The 22,635-nt window shown below is 44.1% G+C and overlaps 2 protein-coding genes across 5 annotated transcripts in view; one reads left to right on the top strand and one right to left on the bottom strand.

The window, feature by feature from the left end:
* Nucleotides 1-12,557, bottom strand: part of LOC110298164 (zinc finger protein 235-like) — a 27,792-nt gene extending 15,235 nt beyond the window's left edge. Inside the window, exon 1 of one of the 2 annotated variants that reach the window (XM_029479669.1) lies at nucleotides 12,498-12,557. The gene's annotated coding sequence lies outside the window, so the exon portion shown is untranslated. Of the gene's footprint in view, nucleotides 1-10,849; nucleotides 10,934-12,497 lie in introns of those variants that run through there. The other variant, XM_029479668.1, reaches the window with a different exon arrangement.
* Nucleotides 12,558-14,599: 2,042 nt separating this feature from the next.
* Nucleotides 14,600-22,367, top strand: LOC115031548 (zinc finger protein 235-like). 3 transcript variants are annotated; one of them, XM_029479998.1, is made up of 4 exons: nucleotides 14,600-14,666; nucleotides 15,619-15,676; nucleotides 18,438-18,564; nucleotides 20,065-22,367. In XM_029479998.1, exons 2-4 carry the CDS (start codon nucleotides 15,662-15,664, stop codon nucleotides 21,843-21,845), a joined length of 1,923 nt encoding a protein of 640 aa, XP_029335858.1. In that variant the 5' UTR covers nucleotides 14,600-14,666; nucleotides 15,619-15,661; the 3' UTR covers nucleotides 21,846-22,367. The 3 variants fall into 3 exon arrangements, with proteins under 3 accessions (XP_029335858.1, XP_029335857.1, XP_029335859.1); XM_029479997.1 differs by lacking the exon at nucleotides 14,600-14,666 and having other exon boundaries at nucleotides 15,003-15,676; XM_029479999.1 differs by lacking the exons at nucleotides 14,600-14,666; nucleotides 15,619-15,676 and adding an exon at nucleotides 15,003-15,422 and having other exon boundaries at nucleotides 20,065-22,140.
* Nucleotides 22,368-22,635: the final 268 nt, after the last annotated feature.

Here is a 22,635-nt window from a genome sequence, read left to right on the forward strand (position 1 = left end):
CCAGGCTGGCCTCGAACTCAGAAATCCACCTGCCTCTGCCTCCCAAGTGCTGGGATTAAAGGTGTGTGCCACCAAGAAACACAACAAGGTTGTCTTTTATTCTCACTATCTATTCAATATATCCAGTACTTGAAATTCTAGATCAAGCCATAAGACAACAAGAGATCAAGAGAATACAAATTGGAAAGGAAGAAATCAGAGCACCACTATTTCCAAATGACATGATACATAAGCAACCCCAACTATTCTCCCAGAGAACTCCTACAGCTGATAGACACCTTCAGCAAAGTGACTGGATTCAAAAATTAACTAAAAAAATAAAATCAGTAACGGCTGAAAAAGAAATGAGGGAAACAAAACCCTTTACAATAGGCCATAAATAATATGAAACATCTTGGTATAACTCTAACAAAGCAAGGGAAAGACCTGTATGAAAAGAACTTCAAGTCTCTGAAGAAAGAAACTGAGGAAGACCAAGGCAACTCTTGAAATAGAGAGCATTTATTTGTGGGCAGGTTTAGAGCTTCAGAAGCTTAGTCCCTTACATCACAGCAGGAAGCATGGCCGCAAGCTCGAACCAACCAGCTTCAAACATAGGAACCTTTCAGAGCCATTCTCACTCCAGCTACCACATTCCACTCCCTGGATCCCATAAGCTGTAACTATAACATACTGCGACACTTATATAACTATAAGGTATGCGATACCCTCATAACACTCAGTCCATCAATTTTGTCAATTTATATACATTACTCTAAAGAGCTTATAATTCCCTACCTGAATTATGTTTTGATTTTAACTTGCATCGCCATCTGAAAGCCATCCTTTCAAATCTACATCATCTTCCTCAATTTTAAACAATTAAAGTTTGATTATGAGACTATAACTAGTTTTCAATCCTGTCAGAAATCCGAGGATGAGTTAAACATTATCTGAATATATAGGAAGCACAAAAATATAGCTTCCAAAATTTAAGCAAATTGTAGAGATGGCTGACTACCTGGATAGTCCCCTATTCCTCAAAATATTGGAGCATCTGTCTTCAGCCTTCTGGACCAGAACCATGAGGCAGACTTTGGATGAGGCAGGAACTATAAATGATTAGCCTTCTCTGCCTTGGCAGAGCTAAGCTGTCGACTATCCTACATCTTGTGTCCTTTCCTGGACAGTATATTTGTCTGTAGATGCATTGGAGCAATTTTTGTCCAGTGGCTACTTTGCCACAACTGGAGCAACTCCATATTGAGGTTTTGGTGCTCAGTTCCTTCTTTGAACCATGAAGGGAGTACCTTCAGGAGCAGACATGTCTCTAGTCAAAGTTTCTAATAATAATGAATTGATTAAATGTCATATTTTGTGGATTTTTGATGTTTTTGAAGACTATATATCTATATAAAATATATCTGAACTGTTAAATCTTGATTCCTCTTAGCTATTTCTATTTGAATAATATTGAAATGACTTTGATATAATCATATCAGAATCTAATATAACCATGAGTTTACATCTGGACCTTAATGTGCCTTACTTAATCATCCTAAACAGTTTGTAATAGCAGCTATAGAAGGACTGGGTCAGAACCTTGTGTTCTTAAATGAGTTGAATAGCACAGTAACTATCTAAGAGTAACAATATTAACTTCAAATTTTGCATCAATATAATAGATTTACACCAATGAAAACCTTAAACATATATGTCTATAAATTCTGTACCAATGTAAAAACTACAACTTTAATTTGCATCAATTATAAAGATTTCTACCAATGTAAGATTGTGGCTATACAATGCTTAGCTTAAGAATAAATTTAGTGGGGCTGAAGAAATAGCTCAGTGGTTAAGAGCACTGACTGCTCTTTCAAAGGTTCTGAGTTCAATTCCCAGAAACCACATGATGGCTCACAACCATCTGTAATGGGATTCAATGCCCTCTTCTGGTATGTCCGAGGACAGCTACAGTGCACTCATATAAATAAGTAAATAAATAAATCTTTAAAAAAAAAAAAAGAAGGGATAAATTTAGTAATCCGTCCCCCATCTATTTCCTCCCTGTTCAAAATTATGACCATTTACAAATTATCCCTTAAAATGACAACCTATCTATAATTTATAAAATAGCCATAACCAGACACCCAAACCTAGAGGATCAGGATGACAACTCTTCACAACTTCTTCCTGCTGAATAGGGGCAACAAATTTTTTTTTAAAAGGAGTGGGTAGGGATAGGAAAACTAGAAAGTTTGGTTAGACTTAACAGTGCTAGCTTTAGTATCTGTTATCTGGTATCTGTAAGCTTAGAAGGCTCAGGACTTGACTGGAGTTCTGACTGGATCCGTCTGAAAGGCTGAATTGTGCAAGATGCACAGATCAGTTGAGGATGAAATTTTGCTCCTAATTTGAGCAGGTGAAAGACAATTGTCTTTTTTAAGAGTATATGTTATCAATAACCAATTGTGATGTCTTCATTCATGCCATGTGAAGGGCAGCACGATGAGTCCTAAGGATTCCATAATCACAACACTTATGGTCTCATCTTAGCTGAAATTTTGGATAGAGACATTTTTCTGTCTAAGCCAGCTACTGAGCTGTTCCCATGCTGAGGAATCAGCAGGTAAGTGACCTGTCCTGTTTGATTTTCTCAAAATTTTCAGATCTTCAGGGGTCTTCCCCTGATATCTGATCCATGTCACTCTGGAAGGGGGTCCAAAGTCTTTTCTACTTTCCTGTGAACAAAAATACAGAGCCTCTCTCCCAAAATAGAATGTCCTTGATCCAGTAACCCAAACCACTGAAGGTATAGACTGAATTAATTTAATAGCTTGACCTCTCTCACAGAGGATTTTAACTATCATGACCACTAGACTTATAACCACAAGCATTTTGATAATTAAAACAATGCAAATCAATTAAAGCAATCTAAACAAATATCATTATCTGATAAGACAGTGCTCCTTCACTATCCCCTGTCTTGTTCTTACGTGATTAATTTTTGGTAGTGAGATCAAGGCCCAAAATCCTACTATCTGTCTGAGAAAAGGTTAGGCTCCATATCCCCTGCTTTTGATGTATAAAGCCTATATTATTCATCTATGTGTACTTAAATTCTCCCTTCTCTGGAGCTTAATAGCTCGGTGAGTGGATATATATTATATATTCATATAATATATATCCCTTTCTCTTTATATAACTTGAATGAACATCCTCCTATATATTTAACCTCAATTAAATTCCCTTCTATATTTCTGTAGGAGCCTATTTCTAAACTCAAATGTGTCATATGCCAGGCAAAGCAATCCCAGAATTCCCACGGAGCTCATGTTCATAGAACCCAACTGCCTGCCCTGGCATAGACCTTTTTAAATTTCCTTTAAAACATTTTTCTCCTTTCTATGGAGATTAATATCTGTGGATATATAATTATATCCTCTTTCTCTTTGTATAACTTGGATTAACATCCTTATTATGTATTTTACTTCAGTTGAATTCCTTTATTTTTTCTGTATGAGCCTATTTTCATACTGATTTATGAATAAATGTCATGCAAAGCTATTCCCATGTAAACCACGTTCAAAGAATCTGAGTATTTGTCCTGGCATAGACCTTTTCAATTTTTCTTTAAAGCATTTTTTTTTCACTCAATCTCTCTTCTGTGTGCCTTTGTTTCCTATATTTGAGATCAAAGGCCTGGAAATCTTTTTTTTTTTTTTAAAGATTTATTTATTTATTATACAGGCCTGGAATTTTTTTTAAAGATTTATTTATTTATTTATTTATTTATTATATGTAAGTAGACTGCAGCAGACACCCCAGAAGAGGGCATCAGACTCCATTACGGATGGTTGTGAGCCACCATGTGGTTGCTGGGATTTGAACTCAGGGCCTTCAGAAGAGCAGTCAATGCTCTTAACCACTGAGCCATCTCTCCTGTCCCAGGCCTGGAAATCTTATGCTTAAAACCATTTAAACAATTACTGTTATACTCCCTTCTATCCTTAAGAACAATTAAACAAATCTCATTCATCTCTCTCCTTTATTTATCTGCTTGTAGGAAGCAGACAGCCTCTTCTCTCTCTCTCTCTCTCTCTCTCTCTCTCTCTCTCTCTCTCTCTCTCTCTCTCTCTCTCTCTCCCTTCCAAGCAGCCTGTCTCTTTGCACAGCAGGGACTCCCAGCAACTGTGCCCTCAAACCCTTTGTATTACTTCTGAAATGTGGGAAGAAATCCCCATGTGGCTAGGGCAAAATCTGTAGCCTGCTAAGAAGCCAGTTCTCCCCAACTCCTAATCTTACATCATGGCATGTGTGTATTCCATCCCAGAATCTCTAAATAATTTTTAATAGTGGGTATAAGTCTACTCCGCTGTGTACCATCTATAGTGTTAAATATTTAATCCACTCTACTTCCTGCTGGGGCAGCATGATTCCACCCTCCCCAATGCTCTGGAGTCCCCGAATGAAAAATAAAAATGGGTAGCATTATTTTTAATTTGCCTTAGCGAGCTCAATGACTAAGCCACTCTGAACCTCCATGTGGCTAACACACTCCCCTCCAATATTCCTGAGTTAAAACTTGCTAAATCTGTATTCATCTCTGCTACTCAAGACTCAATTGGGGAAGTGGCCCCTGGGGCCACTTTCCCTGATTCTTACATGTTGGGGGGCCTCTCCCCCCGAACCTCTTCCTGCGTGGCCCATCTCCTACCCCTCCTAATCGCAGGTTCTCTCTCTCCCCTGTGCTTCTTTCCCAGGAATCCTAAAAGTCCTGCCTCTGTCCCTCTGCCTAGACATTGGCTCTTTATTGATCAGTCAAAAAAACAACTGTTGGCAGGGACCTGGAGCAAACATATAAATTCCCATGTAAGCACAAAGCAAATCCCCAACAACATTGTATGTTCAAGCTATATGATCTGCTTTTTCATTTTGATTTTACAAAGGAATACAGCTAAGAGATAGTTGTGAGTCTCAGAACAGACTTTGAACTTTGGATTTTTAAACAGTGTTGAGACTGTGATAGACTATAGGGACTATTGAAGTTGGACTGAATGCATTTTTGCATTATGTTGTACCTACATGTCCACTTAGAAGTGGACTGTGGTGGTTTGATAAGAATGTCCCTTAAAGGTTCAAATACTTAAATGCGTGGTCATAGCATGCTGCCATGCTTCCTCATGTGATGATAGTGATGTAAGCCTCTATCAAGCCCCTAAATAAATGATCTGTATTGCCTTGGTCATGGTGTCTGTCTTGGTCAGGGTTTTACTGCTGTGAACAGACACCGTGACCAAGGCAAGTCTTATAAAAACAACATTTAATTGGGGCTGGCTTACAGNTTCAGAGGTTCAGTCCATTATCATCAAGGTGGGAGGATGGTAGTAGTATCCAGGCAGGCATGGCACAAGTAGAGCTGAGAGTTCTACATCTTTATCCAAAGGCTACTAGTGGAAGATTGACTTCCAGGCAACTAGGGTGAGGGTCTTAAGCCCACACCCACAGTGACACATCTACTCCAACCAAGTCACACCTATTCCAACAAGGCCACACCTACAAATGGTGCCAATCCCTGGCCCAAGAATATACAAACCATCACAGTGTCCCTTCACAGCAATAGAATAGTGACCCAGATAGCCCATGTTCTACCACCAGGTCACTCCCATAGCCTGTAACTAGGGGATTCTATGCAGGGACTCTGCCTCTGCTGCTGAATCAGGCTCCTATAGCTTGCACAGTTGAAGTTTTAGCTTTTATAATGCAGTATAATATGGAACTTCAATGTTCTTAAAAAGGATCCATAGCCCAGTGTGGTGGTCTACACCTTTAATTCCAGCACGTGGGAAGCAGGGGCAGGTAGATCCATGAGTTCAATGCCAGTCTGGTCTACAAAGGGTGTTCAGTCAGGGCTACACAGAGAAACTGTCTCAGGAAAACACCAAAACAACAACAAAACCCAAAGAGTATCCATAGTTGTCTTTCATGGCATTTCAGAAATGAATAAATCAAAAAGCAACCTTGAAAGGCCTGGGTAACTGCTACTGGTCTAGCCAACCATGTTAGCTGTTACTAATGTTACAAAGAAACTTTCTCAGAAGCTCTAACTACTATTAATGGGAAGTTTTGTGCCTGAGTTGATTGCCCATGGAGTTGATTGCATATTCTGTTATGTTCTGTGCTTTGGTGTTCTTGATTCAAGGTCCTGATCAGCTCCAAAGTCTAGTTTACAGTCCTGGTTGATCAGTCCTGGGGTGAGTGTTCAACAAACTGTCTCACTGAGATCTGTATTCCTGTGGTTTGCAATAAACTATCCCTGTCTCACTGAGATCTGTATTCATGTGGTTTGTGGGGTGACTCCTTGTAATGGCTATTCCTGGTTGTCAACTTGACTATATCTGGAATGAACTACAATCCAGAGTTGGAGGGCTCACCTGGGATCCAGATCTTGAGGCTAGAAGACACAAATTTCTGACCTGGATCTTGGCATGGAGATCTTGAGGCAAAGTTGCTATGAAAAGTTTAGGCCCAGGCAAGGTAGTGCATGCCTTTAATCCCAGGAGCCTAAGGCAAGGAGATCTCTGAGTTCAAGGTCAACCTGGGACAAAGCAAATCCCAGTTCCAGAAGTGGTGGTACACACTTTTAATCTGGGCCACATTCTGATGAAGACCTACATAAAGACATTGGAAGAAGGAAGATTCGCTCTTCTCACCTGCTTGCATTTACTTGACAGCATATCTGTTGGAACCTACTTCCACAGAAGTCCAGTTCAAGCAACTAGCCTCATGGGACTGAGCAACTACTAGATTCTTGGACTTCCCATCCACAGCTGACCATTGTTTGGCTACTTGGACTACAAACTGTAAGTCATCACAACAAATATCCTTAATGTATAGAGGCATTCCATAACTTCTGTGACTCTAGAGAACCCTGACTAATACACTCCTGGACCACAACACTTGATACATTGTCCAGGAAGCCCCAACCCTAAGACCTCTCTTGGTTACTGACAGTGAGCAACACTAAGCCAGCCAGCCCCTTGTAAGCAGGCTAAGTTTTCTGTGCAGTTCTGTTTCTGGTTTTGGTCTAGACTGCTGGTGGCTCAATGGAGAGAAGCATCATTCTCCTGAGTTGGGAGGTGGGGGATGCCCCATTCTCCCCTAGTGAAGAGGGATGGCTTTGATTTTTCCCCTTTTGGGAGAGAGGCCCCACTCACAATGCAGTGCCGAGTCTGTCTTTGAAACTCTGTTCTTGTCATGCCTGTGTCTGTGTCCTGCCTGTGAAAGACCCACAACGTGAGGACTCCCCCACGTTCTGACTCAGGAGAGGCAACACCCCAAAATCACCCACAAGAAACGGTCTTGCTGCAACTTGCAAGAGGATTTTTATTCAAGAGCGCTCTGGGCCCACGGTCATACCCCACGCAGGGGTAGAGGACTGTGGCGCCCTGAGTAGCTGAGTAAGGGGGTATTTAAAGGAAGAAACCACAATTCAAGGAAGTGGGGAGGGCGTTGTTGGAAAATACCAAAGGTACCAGTTAAGAGTCACAAGGAAGTGCAAAGTCACAAGTGTTACAAGGACTACCTGGTAATTGTTCCGGTTAACTCTCAACACAGTTTCTAAGAGCCCCTAACAAAAGCACATTTGCATAGTGGGTTCCGGAGTTGGTCAGGGTGACTTTCTTTGAATGAACACTCTTTGAACCCAGGAAGCAGGTGGGTGGAGGAAGGAATGTCGCTATCAAGGTATGATTAGCATACCTTGGAGCAATGAGTCACAAAGGTCACATTTCCAAGCCTCAACCTAAAGGCCTAGAATTTTGTTACTTCTTCACCTGGATGCTGTCATGCTCCCACCTTGATGATAATAGACTGACCCTCTGAGCCTGTAAGCCAGCCCCAATTAAATGTTGTCCTTATATGAGTTGCTTTGGTCATGGGGTCTGTTCACGGCAATAAAACCCTAAGACACACCTTCACCTGCTTAGGGCTAGAAATACCTCCTACAAAAATGGAGTAACTCCCTATGAAATGTATTGGATTCCACCACCACCACCACCACCATCCTCACAAAGGTCAAAGCTGACCTTTTATCTGAAATCTTTGATCATGATGTTAAGTCAATCCAGGCACTCCAGATTGTACAAACCTGCCTCCATACTTACACAAACTAAACCGCCACCCCACCAGGCCATCCTTCATTGGTTCCAACCTGGAGACCTAATCCTGATCAAGAGACATTAAAAAGAGTTTGGGACTATGCTGGAAGGGACCACATTTAGTGATCCTAGGACAAGACTCAGTTATGAAGGTTATCAGATACCCGGTCAGGCAGGGTAATTATTGACTTCTCTCAGTCTGACTATTCAAAACTCTCTACAATAATCACCCACCCAAAACAATGGTCAAACTCCCCAGTACAAGTTGTTGGCCCCAGGACATTAAGGAAAAATAATGCCTGGGAAACAATTAGTGCCTGCCTGCTACATCCACTCCAGTAGTGACACGCGTAACAGGCCCCAAATAGCTTAACAGTCTATTATGCTGGATTTTTTTCTGGAGCTACAATTAACCCGTACTTAGTTAAACATTCTATAGTTCACTCCAGTGAAGTCTGCTTGACAGGCTGAGAAGCCTGGGAGCACTCACGAGGCATAGTTTCAAAAGGAACTCACCTCCTGGAGCTTTGGCGTTCTCATAACCTGTATATTCATACCCTATCCCTGCATTAGGCTGGTGTATGGATCCACGTGCTCTCTTTTAGTATTATCTTATTATAAGTGCCTTTTAAAATTGAATTCTGACATAGCCAGAGCCTTCGCCAGTGTTCCAATGTCCTAGAAAATGCTTGAAGCTGAGGAGCTTGGTAGAGACAGTGAAACTAATTAAGCATTACAAAAGACAGAGCCAGCAGCTCAGGGCTGGTCTGCAGAACAGTCAAGATAAAAGATAAAAGATAAAAGAACAGCCAAGATACAAGAATTTACTAAGGCCTAGGAAATAGGGGGGCATTATTCATGAGAAGGTCTGCTAAGAGCAGAACCCCCTGGTGCTAGCCCTCACAAAGAAAGGCCCAAAGGAGTAGCACAGAATTCTCACTAGGGTGTGAAATTCTTACCTGACCCTAGGCAGGACTGTTTTATGGTTACTGTAAACATTTACCTGGTTCCTGTAAGTCCCTTTGAAGTCATTCCTTTGTTTTGTGTCAGGCAATGTCAATGTACTTTGCCTGCTGTGACTTCCTACCCCTTTTATTTACTGTACTATATGATTGGTGTTCACTTTGTGACAATACATTCAGATTCTACACAATCTCACATGTTGGTCTGTCTGTCATTCCCGCCGACTCCTTGCTCATCTGCACCCAGAGACCCATCCACACAGACAAAGGGACCCAGAGGGTCTGCGGCAATAGTTATTTGCAAAATCTGCTGTTTGCTCTTTACTCTCCATAGCTATCAGAATATCATCCATAAAGTGAAGTATGTACTCATGAGGAAATTATTTCCTAACTTCCAATAAAGCCTTACCTATGAATTATTGGCACAATGTAGGATTATTCTTCATTCCTCGAGGTAAAACTTTCCACTGAAATCTCCTATAAGGCCTTTGCAAATTCACTGAGGGAACACTAAAAGCAAATCTTTTGGAATCGTCAGGATGAAATTTTATTGTAAAGAAGCAATCCTGTAAATCTATAACTGTAATATCATATTGTTTTGGAATAGCAACTGGTGAAGGGAGCCCTGGTTGCAAGGCTCCCATATCACACATAGTAGAATTCACTGCTCTAAGATCTTGCAAAAGTCTCCATTTCCCTGATTTTTTCTTTATAGCAAATATTGGAGTGTTCCATGGGCTGTTGTATTCCTCTATATGCCCTTTCTCTAACTGTTCCTTCACTAGGTCTTCAATAGCCTGTATCTTTTCCTCAGTTAGGGGCCACTGATTAATCCACACAGGCTCTGGATCTTTTCATTGTATTTTATCAGCATATAAATGCTCATCAGTGACCCCTATGAAAAATTCTGCCAATTTAAATGGTCTGATGTAACCAGTTTAACATTCATAACCTCCATAATGTCTCTTCCCCAAAGTGAAAAAGGTAGGGAAGCTATGATGTAAGGCTGTACATGCCCTGTTTTTCCTTCACACTTCCATTTTAATATTTGTGAGCTTTGGGCTACATTAGCAGCCATCCCCAGCCCTTGTAGAGTAGAGGATATCCGATGAACAGGCCAAGATGAAGGCCAATCCCTACCTGCAATACAGGACCTGTCAGCACCTGTATCTAGAAGGCCCCTAAATGATTTTCCATTAATAACAATATCCTTAAAAGGTCTCTGATCATTAAATTTCCTGCGCCCAGGCTACAGCATCTGTAGACCCAAATTGTCCCTTGCCTCACTCTCCTTTCAATGTAGGATTGGGGAGTTGTAAATAAGGTAATAACAAGAGCTGAGCTATCCTCTGACCTTTATGAAGCTGAACTGTCTTCTTTAACGCTTTAACCATAACTTTAATTTCACCTAAAGTATCAGGATCTACAACTCCAGGGACCACCTCAAAGCTTTTCTTATAATTGGAACTGTGTCCTATGATAAGACCTACAGTCCCTGGAGGCAAGGTACCCAACACTGAAGTGCAGATGAGATGCACACCATCTCAACTAGAAATTATAACATCTGTTAAAGCTGCCAGGTCTAACCCTGCATTCCCCGGGGTAGCTCTAGGTAAATGGTGGATAGTAAACTCCGGAGCCTCCGGATTCAGAGGAATGGATTCTTTACCACCCTCTTGACTCTGTGCCTCTCTTTTCCCGGGGCTAAGAGGCGGCCCCCTATCTAGTTTTTTGTCTCAGTAGTCTTACCTGCTTTTTTAGTGAGCAGAGTCCCATCCTCATGGCACTTTGATTTACATTCATTCTTCCAGTGCTTTCCTTTGCCACTGCGTGGGCAGGGCTGGAGGAAGGCCCTTCTGTTTTCCACACCCGGAACATGCAGCTTCATTCCCTTGGGAACACTTTCCATTCCTGTAAGTATTTCTGACATAGGCGCTGAATTTCTGTCCCTTCATTGCTCTGGTGTAAGCTATCCCCTGAATTATGGCCGGTGAGGTGTCTACACATGCTTTAACATAATCTTGTAAGGAACCTGTCTTACAGATTGGTCTGATCAGGTCTTGGCACAAGGTGTTCACGTTTTCCCAAGCCAATTGTCTTATAAATATATTAGTCCCTTCTGAGGGGGAAAGCATTCTAGAAACTGCCTCTTCCAATCTAGCCACAAAACTCTCATAAGACTCATCTGCTTTTGCCTAATTCCTGAAAGGACTGTGAACTTAGCCCCAGGCGGGGGTAAACTCTGCCAGCTGGATACGGCTATCTGATTAATTTTCTCAGACACTGCCTTTGGAATTTTTAGTTGCACTGCTGGTTTAGCGTAGTCCTTTTGCCCAAGAAGCATGGACGTCATGGGCTTAGTTCCACTTTTCGATGAAGAAGTTTCCTGTATTAGCTTTCTGGACCTCTTTTCATAGTCTGTTCTCCAGAGAATGAAATCTCCAGGAGGGAGAGTAGCCTTTGCCGTTTGATGCCAATCATAAGGAGTAAGCCACTGGCTTGCTACTACATCCAAAACCTGTAAGGTGTGAGGTGCAGTGGGGCCCAGTGTCTTTACTGCTGACTGTAGTTCCTTAAGAGTTTTTAACTACAAAGGTTCCCATTGGCACTCATTACCTTCTACGTAAATAACTGGGCAAGTGAGAGTAAGTCTCCTTGTCTATTTGCCTCTGCCACTGCAGAGTCAAAACCAACTGGCGGCAAAACTCAACCTGGTTTTGGCACAGGTTTACAAGTGACTGGTGCCGTGATTAAAGACTCCTCCCCACTGCTGCCTCGGCAGCTATGAAAACGATCTCTTTCTTCCCACTCCTCATCACTTTCGCCATCACCTGTCTCTGATTGACTATTTTCTAAGCTTTCCTCTTTTTTGCCTGTATAGCGCGATTTCCTTTTACAAGCAGACGGTCTCACTTTCTGATCATCAGAGGGCTCTGAAGGAGCTTCCTCTGCAAGAAATTCTAAGTCTGTTTTCTCAGTCAATAGATCCCTCATTTGTTGCCACAGAGTAAAGGCATTACTGGGGGCTTCCCTAGATGAATTCTCCTCATGAAACTTCCTCATATCTTTACCTACTCGCTTCCAATCCTCCAATGTCAAGCTTCCCTCCTCTGGAAACCAAGGGATGATTTTTTTTTTTTTTTTTTTTTGCACGAAATCATAAAATTCTTGTAAGGATTTATCTGAGACCTTTGGGCCTCTGCCAGACAACACGTGCTTAAAGACCGACAGAAACAACTATTTCCTTTTCGATTCTGACTGCCCCATGGTAACACTTACTCGTCCTCCTCAAACTGATGATTCTTATCAGTGGGCCTGCAGTGCCCTGACAAGATCCTATCCTTGCCTGAGAAGTAAAGAAGAAAAAGAAAAGGGAAAAAGGAGAGATAAGGCTTACCTGTCCGATGTCTTGGTTCAAGATGCCAGCTGCCACAGATGAACCTCGCTTGGGTCCTCGATCCACGGGCAAAACTCGGGTTCCGGTTACAGGTGGGCAAAGAGTCGGCAAGAAGGAGGGGTGACAAACAGACACGACACAAGGGAGTGTGAATCTGAATGTAATGTCTCAAAGCAAGCACTAGTCTTATAATACAGAAAACAAAGGAGTCAGATATCACAGCAGGCAAGGTACATCGAAGTATCTGACACAAAACAGAGGAATGCCTACAAAGGACTGGCAGGAACCAATTCAGATAAAACTCAATGTTAACAACTGGGAATCAAAAGCAGCTCCACCTAAAGTCCACTTAATCTTAAAAGTCAGGGGCAAGGGCTTCAAGCCCTTGCCATAGTTCCTATTCTAGTCTATTGTATAGTCCACCTCCCCCTTAGGCCATTGTAAATTCCTGTGTGTGGGTGTAACTCAGCTGTCTATAGTTCTAAGTATCTACTCTGGTTCCTCCTTAGACCACAACCTTCCTTCTTCCTAGATAATGGTAAATTCCTGCATATGGGAGTAGCTTGCCCTGAGATTTCTAACTCTATGTTATAGATAGTAAAGCCTGACTTCTTTCACTATCTCTCTTATAATACTAGAGGCAATTCTGAATGTCACTGAATAGGCAACATTCTTACTGAATTCAAAGCCCAAGGTTGGCTCAAGGACTGCCTAGGACTGATGAGGAATCTAACTTAGCTAAATATCAAAAATGAATCCTTAGAAGCACTTATAATAAAGCAATATTAAGGGAAAGCACACAGATCCGTTTACCAACTAAAGCACGGACATTGGAGCATTCGTTATTCAGGATGCCACGGTTCCAAGAGACTGTTTCCGTGAACTTTTCACCTCGGGACAGCACCCAGGTTTTGAGGGCCTGTCACGAGTGTCACTACTGGAGTGGATGTAGCACCTGCCCTGCTGAATTAAGTTCCACTTGCAACATTCCAGGGACTTTCTATTGCCACCACTGAGAATGTGAAAATTAGGGAATAGGATGGAAGACAGATAGGGACCCCTACATTAAAATAGAACTTACCTGAAACCCAAACTGTAAGACCCACCACCCATTATACTCAAACCCTAGGACCCTCTTCCCTCCGTATGCAGACTGGGAAATAGACCTTGATGTGTTTATAAAATGATAAATGGAGGGGTGGATACATTCTATGGGGGTGTGGTGAGGTATGGGGGAAGCCGGTGCCTCAGCAGGCCCATGCCAAGACATCCCTTCCCACTGTGGAACCAGCCACACGATGGTATAGTATAGAATAGAGTTTATTCAGGGCTTGGGGAGGGGAGTTTAGAGGGTAGTAGGGCAGAGAAAGGGAGAGAGAGAAGTAGAGGAAAAGAATAGAGGCTGCCCATGAGCACGTGGAGAGAGGGGGGAGAAGGGACGAGGGGACAGAGCAGGAACAAGAAGGGAAGCGCAAGAGAACAAGAGGACAAAAGAAAGAGGAGAGGGCAAGCAGCCACTTTTATAGTGGATCGGCCTACTGGGCTGTTGCCAGATAACTGCGGGGAGGAGCACACCTAGGTGTTGCCAGGTAACTGTATGGTGGAGCTTAGACAGAATGCTAACCAGACTCTCTAGGGCATCCAGAGTTTACCTATGCTAATCTGACCCAGGAACAACATTTTCTATCCAGAAGCTGGCAAAACCTGAGACCCTGTTCCCCATAAGCCCCCTGGCTAAAGGGTTGAAAACTGGAGCCAGGATAGTTATGCCCTCTGGTCCTGTTACTGCACCTTCCTACAGTCAGGACAGAGACCTACCCTTTGAGATGTCTAAACCATGGGACTTAGCTGGTAGACACTATAAATGTCACTTTTAAATTTCTCAACGAAACAAGGCCAAATATGACTAAAGACTGTTGATTTTGTCTGGACCCACAACTTCCTTTCTATGCGAGGGTGGTACATAAACATTTCCCAAAAAGCAATTTCCACCGACCTCTAGTTAAAATAGCTTGGAACCTTCTCATTCTGGGAAATGTAGTCCCAGAAAAAGCTCCAGAACTATGAACTCCCGCCGAGGCATTCTGGGAATTGTAGTTCTGGAGCCATTAGCAGCCGAGTTTGCTTCAGCTCGGGAAGGCTAGGCTGCCTGGCAGTGCTTCCAGTGAGGTGAGAGCTTGGAGCATCCCGCAGGCCTTCTGTGCGCCGTGCCCCGTGTGTCCTCTCAGGGACGAGTTTGCATTCCGGGGAGAAGCGGGACAGCTGTGGCAGCGACCCGTCCTTTTTAACTGGGTTCTGCCTGAGGCCTGCCCTGTTCCTAGACCCATCTCAGCTGCTGGTGGAACCCCAGGAGAGTCTAGCTTCCCACTGGAGCCTGGCAGAGAAGCTGTAGTGACAGATGGCCAGTGTCATAAACCCTTAAGTGGCAACTCTGACTTTTACGTGGTTTTGTTTTGATTTGGTTTGGTTTTGCATTTATTTATTTAAGAGGGGAGGGTCGTGTCACAGCTTATGTATGGAGGTCAGAAGACAACTTGTGAGAGTCAGGTCTCTCCTTGCACCATGTGGTGTTCAGGGACTCGAACTCACCCCGTCAGGCTCAGCTGAAGTCACTTCTACCCACTAAGCCATCTTGCAGGGCTTAGGTTTCTATTGGTCATTATCTTCGTGCATGTGGAAAAAGAGACTCTGGAGGCTCTTGCAGGTCAATAATGTTTGCTAATTATGTAGCCTTTTAGAGCAGGATACAGAGAGGGATAATTTCACTCCCATGTATGGAAACAATAATATGTAAGATAGCTATCACAATTGACAGACCCTTCTGAGGATGGTGGTCACTCATGACACAGCTTGCATCAGACTTCTGGGGCTGCTTAAACATTTGTTTTTTCTGGGAAAACCATCACCACAGGCAGCCTTGTGAAGGTAAGAGTGCCCAGCACCCCCAAAGCTGCCAGAAATAGAGAATGTGGTGAGTGAGTCTGGTAACCCGGAGGCTTAGAAGGAAGTAGGCAGAAAAGCCTGGTCAGCACACACAGCCCTTGGGGCTGATGGAGAAGCTGAGGAAGCCATGTGGATCAACTGTCCTAGCAGTGTTCTCACGAAGCCCCTCTTCCCCCAGCTTGCTTCTCAGAGCCCTGCCTTGTCTCAAAGAGAAGAGAACAATGACCAAGTTACAGGTAAGTCGGGTTGCTTCCACCATTCCTCACAGTGCTAGGGATTGGAAACAGGATCCCTGCATGCTGTGCAAGTGCTCTGCGGCTGAGCCTCTCTGAACTGCATGAAGGAAGAGGGGAAGTTGCTGAGAAGAAAGGTCTGGAAGGAGGAGGGATAAGAGAGGACAGTGAGGACATGTTCTCAAAATTCACTGCACATGGGAAAATGTAAAAGGATGAATAAAAAGAATTTGAAAAAGTGGGCTGGAGAGATGGCTCAGTAGTTAAGAGCACTGGCTCAGTTTGGATCCCAGCACTCACACCCAATAGCTTACAACTGCCTGTAACTCCAATTATATGTAATTAGAGGATGTCCAACGCCCTCTTCTGGCCTAATTTTATTTTACAATTAAGTATGAGTTCTTCATACTCGTGTTTATGATTTTTTTTCATTTAATAATTTTTCATTAGTATTGGGTTTGTGCTTTGTGAGCATGTCAAGACATGATGTAGACTTCAGAGGACGGCTTTCAAGAGTCTCTCTTCTTCAATCTTGTTGAAGTAGCATCTCCTGGTTTGGGGACTCTGAGGCTGCTCTGCCCTGATGCTCAGTAGCAGCCATCCTAGCCTAATTGGCAAGTTCCAGGACACTGGAGGACCCTGTCCTAAAAAACAAACTACCCTAGACAGCACCTGAGGAAGGACACCAGAAGTTGGATTGTAGCCTGTTCATGCGTGTGCATGCTCAGGAACATAAGTACATTCACATGCATGCACACATGTGTACACACATGCACACAGAAAACTGCTCACCCTCACTTCCTGCATTGGACGTCCTGAGCATTCATTTCCTGAGCAACCAGGGAGCGTCTGGCTGCCACCAACTGCACGGCTTCTGTGGTTGATCCAACTCAGATGATGAAGGAATGAATGAAGGAAGGACAGACTCACAGACGCGTGTACAGACAAGCTGGAATCGAATGAGCCGTGTCCTCAGATAGAGACTCCCCAGCAGCCTAGAAAGGCAGTGCATGTATTATACACCACTGAGCACCCGGGGGCATGATTCAGGAACCTGAAACATGAACACTAATGCAAAAGGGAGTGCTTCACGTGGTGGTACCCAGCTCTCCAGCTCCCAGGGCCATCAGTTCCATTGAGTAAATGCTTGTTTTTGAACAACAGTGGCTATATTCTCTGTTAATTTGTAGGCAGTAAGTATCCCTGATTCTCTGTATTCTGGCCTAAACTGGACACTTTAGAAATCTTGGGTACTTTAGCAATTGATTAAAAATAGCAGCTTGTCTGAAACTTTCATTTACTGAATTAAAATGTGTTCTATATTTATTGTGTCAATATGGACGGTTCATTTTAAATTCATCCCTTCAGGGATATTGTGATGGAGGTACTGTTACACAGATGGGAAAACTGAGGCACGGAGAAGTTAGCCTCAGCTCCTCAGGCCAGAGCCTTGAAGTGTGAACCAAGGTCCATAAGGCTTGCAGAGCCTGTGCTCTCACCCCTGACCCTAAATGAGACTACTGTTGACAGGAGTGTGTTCCTGAGAACGCAGAATGAGCTGCTTGTCTGTTCTAGAAGGTTCCTGAAGGCCCGTGTCTTAGTCAGGGTTTTTTATTTCTTTCTTTTCCTCCACCTTTGAGGCAGACTTTCTCAGTGTAGCCCTATCAGAGTTGGCATTCACTCTGTCGACTAGGCTGGCCTCGAACTCAGGGATTATCATGCCTCTGCCTTGAGAGTGCTGAGATTAAAGCCATGTGCTACCACTGCCTGTCATAGTTAGGGTTTCTATTTTTTTTTTTTTTTGGTTTTTTTTTCGAGACAGGGTTTCTCTTTATAGCTCTGGCTGCCCTGGAGCTCACTCTGTAGACCAGGCTGACCTCGAACTCAGAAATCCGCCTGCCTCTGCCTCCCGAGTGCTGGGATTAAAGGCGTGCGCCACCACGCCCGGCTTTAGGGTTTCTATTGATGCAACAAAAAGCTATGACCAGAAAGCAAGTTGGGGAGGGAGGAGATTGTTATTAGGCTCACACTTCCGTATTGTTGTTCATCATTGAAGGAAGTCAGGACAGGAGCCCAGAGAAGGAACCTAGAGGCAGGAGCTGATGCAGAAGCCATGCACGTGTGCTACTTACTGCCTTGCTCCCCATGGCTTCCTCAGCCTGCTTCCTTATAGAACCCATGACCACCAACTCGAGGATGGCACCATCCACAATGGGGCTGGGCCCTCCCTCATCAATCAAAATTAAGAAAATGCCTTAAAGCTGGTCCTAATGGAGGTATCTTCTTTTGGGTTTTGTTTGTTTGTTTGTTTGTTTGTTTGTTTGTTTGTTTAGATATGGTTTCTCTGTATAGCCCTGACTGTCCTGGAACACTCTGTAGACCTGGCTGGCCTAGAAGCCACAGAGACCCACCCACCTCTGCCTCCCAAGTCCTGAGATTATCCTGAGGTTCTATAAGAAAGCATGCTGGGTAAGCCATGATGAACATTCCAGTAAACAGCACACATGCATGGCCTCTGCATCAGCTCCTGCCTCTGTGGTCCAGCCCTGCTTGAGTTCCCATTCTGACTTCCTTCAATAATGAAAAGGAATATGGAAGTGTAAGCCTAATAAATAAACTCTTTCTTCCCAACTTGCCTTTTGGTTATAGTGTTTTGTCTCAGCAATAGAAGCTGTAACTGGGACAACAGACACTGTATAAACAGTTGCTCAGGTCCTAGTAACATGGGGTGTGAAAGTGAGGTGGTATGTGCTTGCTGTCACAGGAGGCAGTGACATTCATGGACGTGGCTGTGGTCTTCAGTGAAGAGGAGCTGAGGCTGCTGGACGCTGCTCAGAGGAAGCTGTACCACGATGTGATGCTGGAGAACTTCAGGAACCTCCTGGCAGTGGGTGAGGACGGGGCCCTGTGTCCTTGGTGATGTCAGAAGTTCACATCCTGTGTCTTAATTACACTCTACTGCTTTCATTTTAGGTTTATTTCTTTTGGGTTATTTTTATATGTTTATTTGAGTGTATTGTCTGTTTGTATGTCTGTGCATCACATTCATTTGTGGTGTTCACAGAGGCAAGAAGAGGGCACTAGATATCCTGGATCTAGCATAACAGATGGTTGTAAGCCAGTATGTGGGTGCTGCAACCCCAATCTCTCTCTTCTCTCTCTCTCTCTCTCTCTCTCTCTCTCTCTCTCTCTCTCTCTCTCTCTCTCTCTCTCTCTCCTCTCTCTCTCTCTCTCTCTCTCTCTCTCTCTCTCTCTCTCTCTCTCTCTCTCTCTCTCCCCCTCTCTCTGTTGCACACCACATGTCCAGCTCACCTTCATCATTTTCCATCCTGATAATTGTTTTTTCTCAGGTCATTTTCTAGTTTCCTTGGGGGCCCCGTCAGATACTGTTGTGATTTTGTTATTCCTTCAGGACAGCTGATGCCTTCAGTTGGCAGCTGAGATCTCCCTTCTTTTTCGAGCCCTTTCCCCTGCTCCTTTGTGAGCCTGGTGATCTTAGGTCGGAGAGCAGGTGTTTGACACACAAGGATAGAATAATTGGGCTAAAGCTTTATCTTTATTAATTGAGTCAGAAATTATTGTATTGGCATCTTGTAAATTGTGATCTTGTTGTTATATAGATCTGATTGGATAATTAAGAGTCATGTTTCTACTGGGTAACCAGGTGTTGAGATGGCTGATCGTGGGGTGTGGGGGGCGTTGTGTAAAAGCGAGATGAACTCACTAGCTGGGAGAGGGTAGCTCATCAGTGAGAACATGCCGAGCGGGACCCCACTGGGATATAGTGTTGTGGCCCACCAGTACCAGTACTAGAGTTGGTGGGAGCCTTTTTTATTATTTCCCATAACACCCACTCACCTCTGCCCTTGCATTCTGCACCCCACCCACCCAAGCCTTTTCCTCATCAGCAACCTTGTTTTGAGTGTTTGGAGTCTTGCCATCATAATGATTCAGCTCTCTTCTCATAGTTTCCAAGCGAACTTGTGTGCTGAGTTTATCCCAATCCCCTCCTACACATGTATGCTCTCAAAGACAATAACGTCCTTGAGCTGGACATTGGCAGCAGGGCGTGTCTGAGCACCACCACACCTCTTAGCGTGGATTTAGTGCTTTCTTCCCTTTCTGTCTCCACAGCTACATACGGGCCCTGCAAGGCAGGTGTTCAGCAGAGGCTGAAGATGACCTTGAGCCTCCACTCCTGGGCTCACACCAGATTCTCCAGCATGCTCAGATGAGGATTGTTCTTGGATGCACATACACGCTCTCATTGTAGCTCATTGTTTCTCTCTGACGTTGCTCTCTAGTTAATGTTTCCAGAGATAAATGAGAACTTAGCCCTTCAATGTCCCCATCCTCACTGATATCACCTTCTGCTCTATATTTTTTTTCAGGAGGCCAGAGTCCAAACAAGATAGAGTCTCTTCATGCAACGGGAGTAAGGTGCCTTTCACTGGGGCGGCTTCCATGCTGGCAAATGACGAGCCATGATGTCAACAAGCTAGCCAGAACTCCAGAAGATGGAATAAACACTCAAGGGAAGGGTTCCCACTTCCTGGAGCCATGCCACAGGGGAGCAGAACAGCCTCCCTGGGCCTCTGAGGATGATGGCTGTCTTGAGAGGCTCACCAGCAGCCATTCTGGTATTACTGAAAGTCAAGAATTTCTGTCTCGGGGAGCTCAGAGTTCTTTGAGTAAATCACATCTTAGTGGAAGACTCGACCAATGGAAACACTGCCCTCAGACTTGGGTGAAAAATAAGGCACAGCTGTCGGCTCTCAGTGCTGACATTCTGAGTTGCATTTCCCATCAAGATAGCAATATACTGCATAAAAGAGACAAAGTCCCCAGCAGCGGTGACTGTGATCAAGTCATCAATCCCATGTCATCCCTCACCCAGGATTGTGATTACACAAAACAGAAGGCCTACCAGTGCAGCAAGGGCCAAGAAGTCTTCAGTGACAGCCCTAGTCTGGAACTTCATCAGCAGACCCTCTTAGGAAAGAAGTCCTCTGTACATAGTACTCACAAGGACACCAGGCCCAGTGTCCCCGTTCAACCAAGTGTTCATCCAGGAAGAAAGCGCTACAGGTGTCCTGAGTGTGGCAAAGGCTTCAGTCACAGCTCAACTCTTCAGACTCACCAGAGAGTGCACACAAGAGAGAAGCCCTACAGGTGCGACAGCTGTGGGAAGGGCTTCAGCCGCAGCTCGGATCTCAACATCCACCGCCGAGTGCACACTGGAGAGAAACTTTACAAGTGTGAGGTGTGTGGAAAGGTCTTCACAAAGTGGGACCACCTCCAGATACACGAGAGAATTCACACAGGAGAGAAGCCATATAAGTGTGGAGACTGTGGCAAACGCTTCAGCTGTAGCTGGAACCTTCACACCCACCAGAGAGTCCACACTGAGGAGAAACCATACAAGTGTGACGAGTGTGGAAAGCGCTTCAGCTTGAGCTTCAACCTCCACAGCCATCAGCGGGTCCACACAGGAGAGAAGCCATATAAATGTGAAGAGTGTGGGAAAGATTTCAGTTCAGCCTCAAGCTTCCAAAGACACCAGAGGGTCCATACAGGAGAGAAGCCATTTGTCTGCAGTGTGTGTGGAAAGGGCTTCAGTCAGAGCTCGAATTTTCAAGCCCATCAGAGAGTTCACACCAGGGAAAAACCATACAGGTGTGATGTGTGTGGGAAGCATTTCACCTGGAGCCTTCACAATCACCACAGAGTCCACACAGGAGAGAAACCATATATGTGTGTGGAGTGTGGGAAAGGCTTCAGTCATGCCTCAAGTCTGCAGGCCCATCAGAGTGTCCACACAGGCGAGAGACCATTCAAATGCAATGTGTGCCAGAAAAGGTTCCGTCAGGCCTCAATCCTCCAGGATCACGAGAGGGTGCACACAGGGGAGAAGCCCTACAAATGTAACACGTGTGGGAAAGTCTTCAGCCAGAGGTCCGGTCTCCAAGTCCATCAGAGAATTCACACTGGGGAGAAGCCATTCAAGTGTGAGGAGTGTGGGAAGGAATTCAGATGGAACTCGGGGCTTAGTTCTCACCAGAGGGTCCACACAGCAGAGAAACCCTACACATGTCAGCAGTGTGGGAAGGGCTTCAGTCAGGCCTCACACTTCCACACACATTTGAAAAGCCACACCACAGAGAGGACCTAAATCTGCAGTAAGGGCTTCAGTCAGAGATCACATCTATCACTAGAGGGCCCACAGTGCAGGGAAACCCTAGGTTTGTTCTGCACTCAGGTGGGCTCCATGCTGCTGGTTGTTAACAGTGTCACCAAACCCAGAAGCTTCAGGAGAGATGGTATTTTGGTATTTTGCTCTCAACTCATTCTCCTACTGAGCTCATTATGTAAAAGGAAGATAGTATTTTAGACTGGACCTTCTTAGCATACACACAAACAAACAAAAAACTAGAGACTTATATAATAGAAAAGGATTCTGATTTAATTATAAATGGAAGACTTGTCAATTGTCAGGAATCAAACCAACAGAAAATCACTGTGACTCATACTAATGCTGAGATTGTTTCACTGTGGGTAACCAATTGGCAAAGAGCTTATAGCAACCCTATGGGAGAAATTACCAATAAACATCCTAAAAGCACGGAACTTCAGTTTATACAAAGGACTAATTCGATTCTCCACCATATAATAAAAAGAACATTGATTCCTGAAATGCTTACATTTTATACTGATGCAAATACGATGGGAATGGCTGGTTATAACTCAGAAAATTGTAGCAGATTCCCCCCCTCGTTAATTTAAATATTAATACAATAAGAAGCCTGTAATTGGGCAGTGGAAAAGGAAGGAGGGTGGAGATTTTTAGAGATGAGAGAGAGAATCTGCAGCAAGAGAACCCCAATTGGTCACTGCATGTGGCTAGCCATGGAGGCAGTGGAGTAGCTGGGTCCCAAGAGTAGCTGGGTATAGTGAGGGATGGT

This window comes from Mus caroli, chromosome 7 (genome assembly GCF_900094665.2).
Source record: "Mus caroli chromosome 7, CAROLI_EIJ_v1.1, whole genome shotgun sequence".
Classification (NCBI taxonomy): Eukaryota; Metazoa; Chordata; class Mammalia; order Rodentia; family Muridae; genus Mus; species Mus caroli.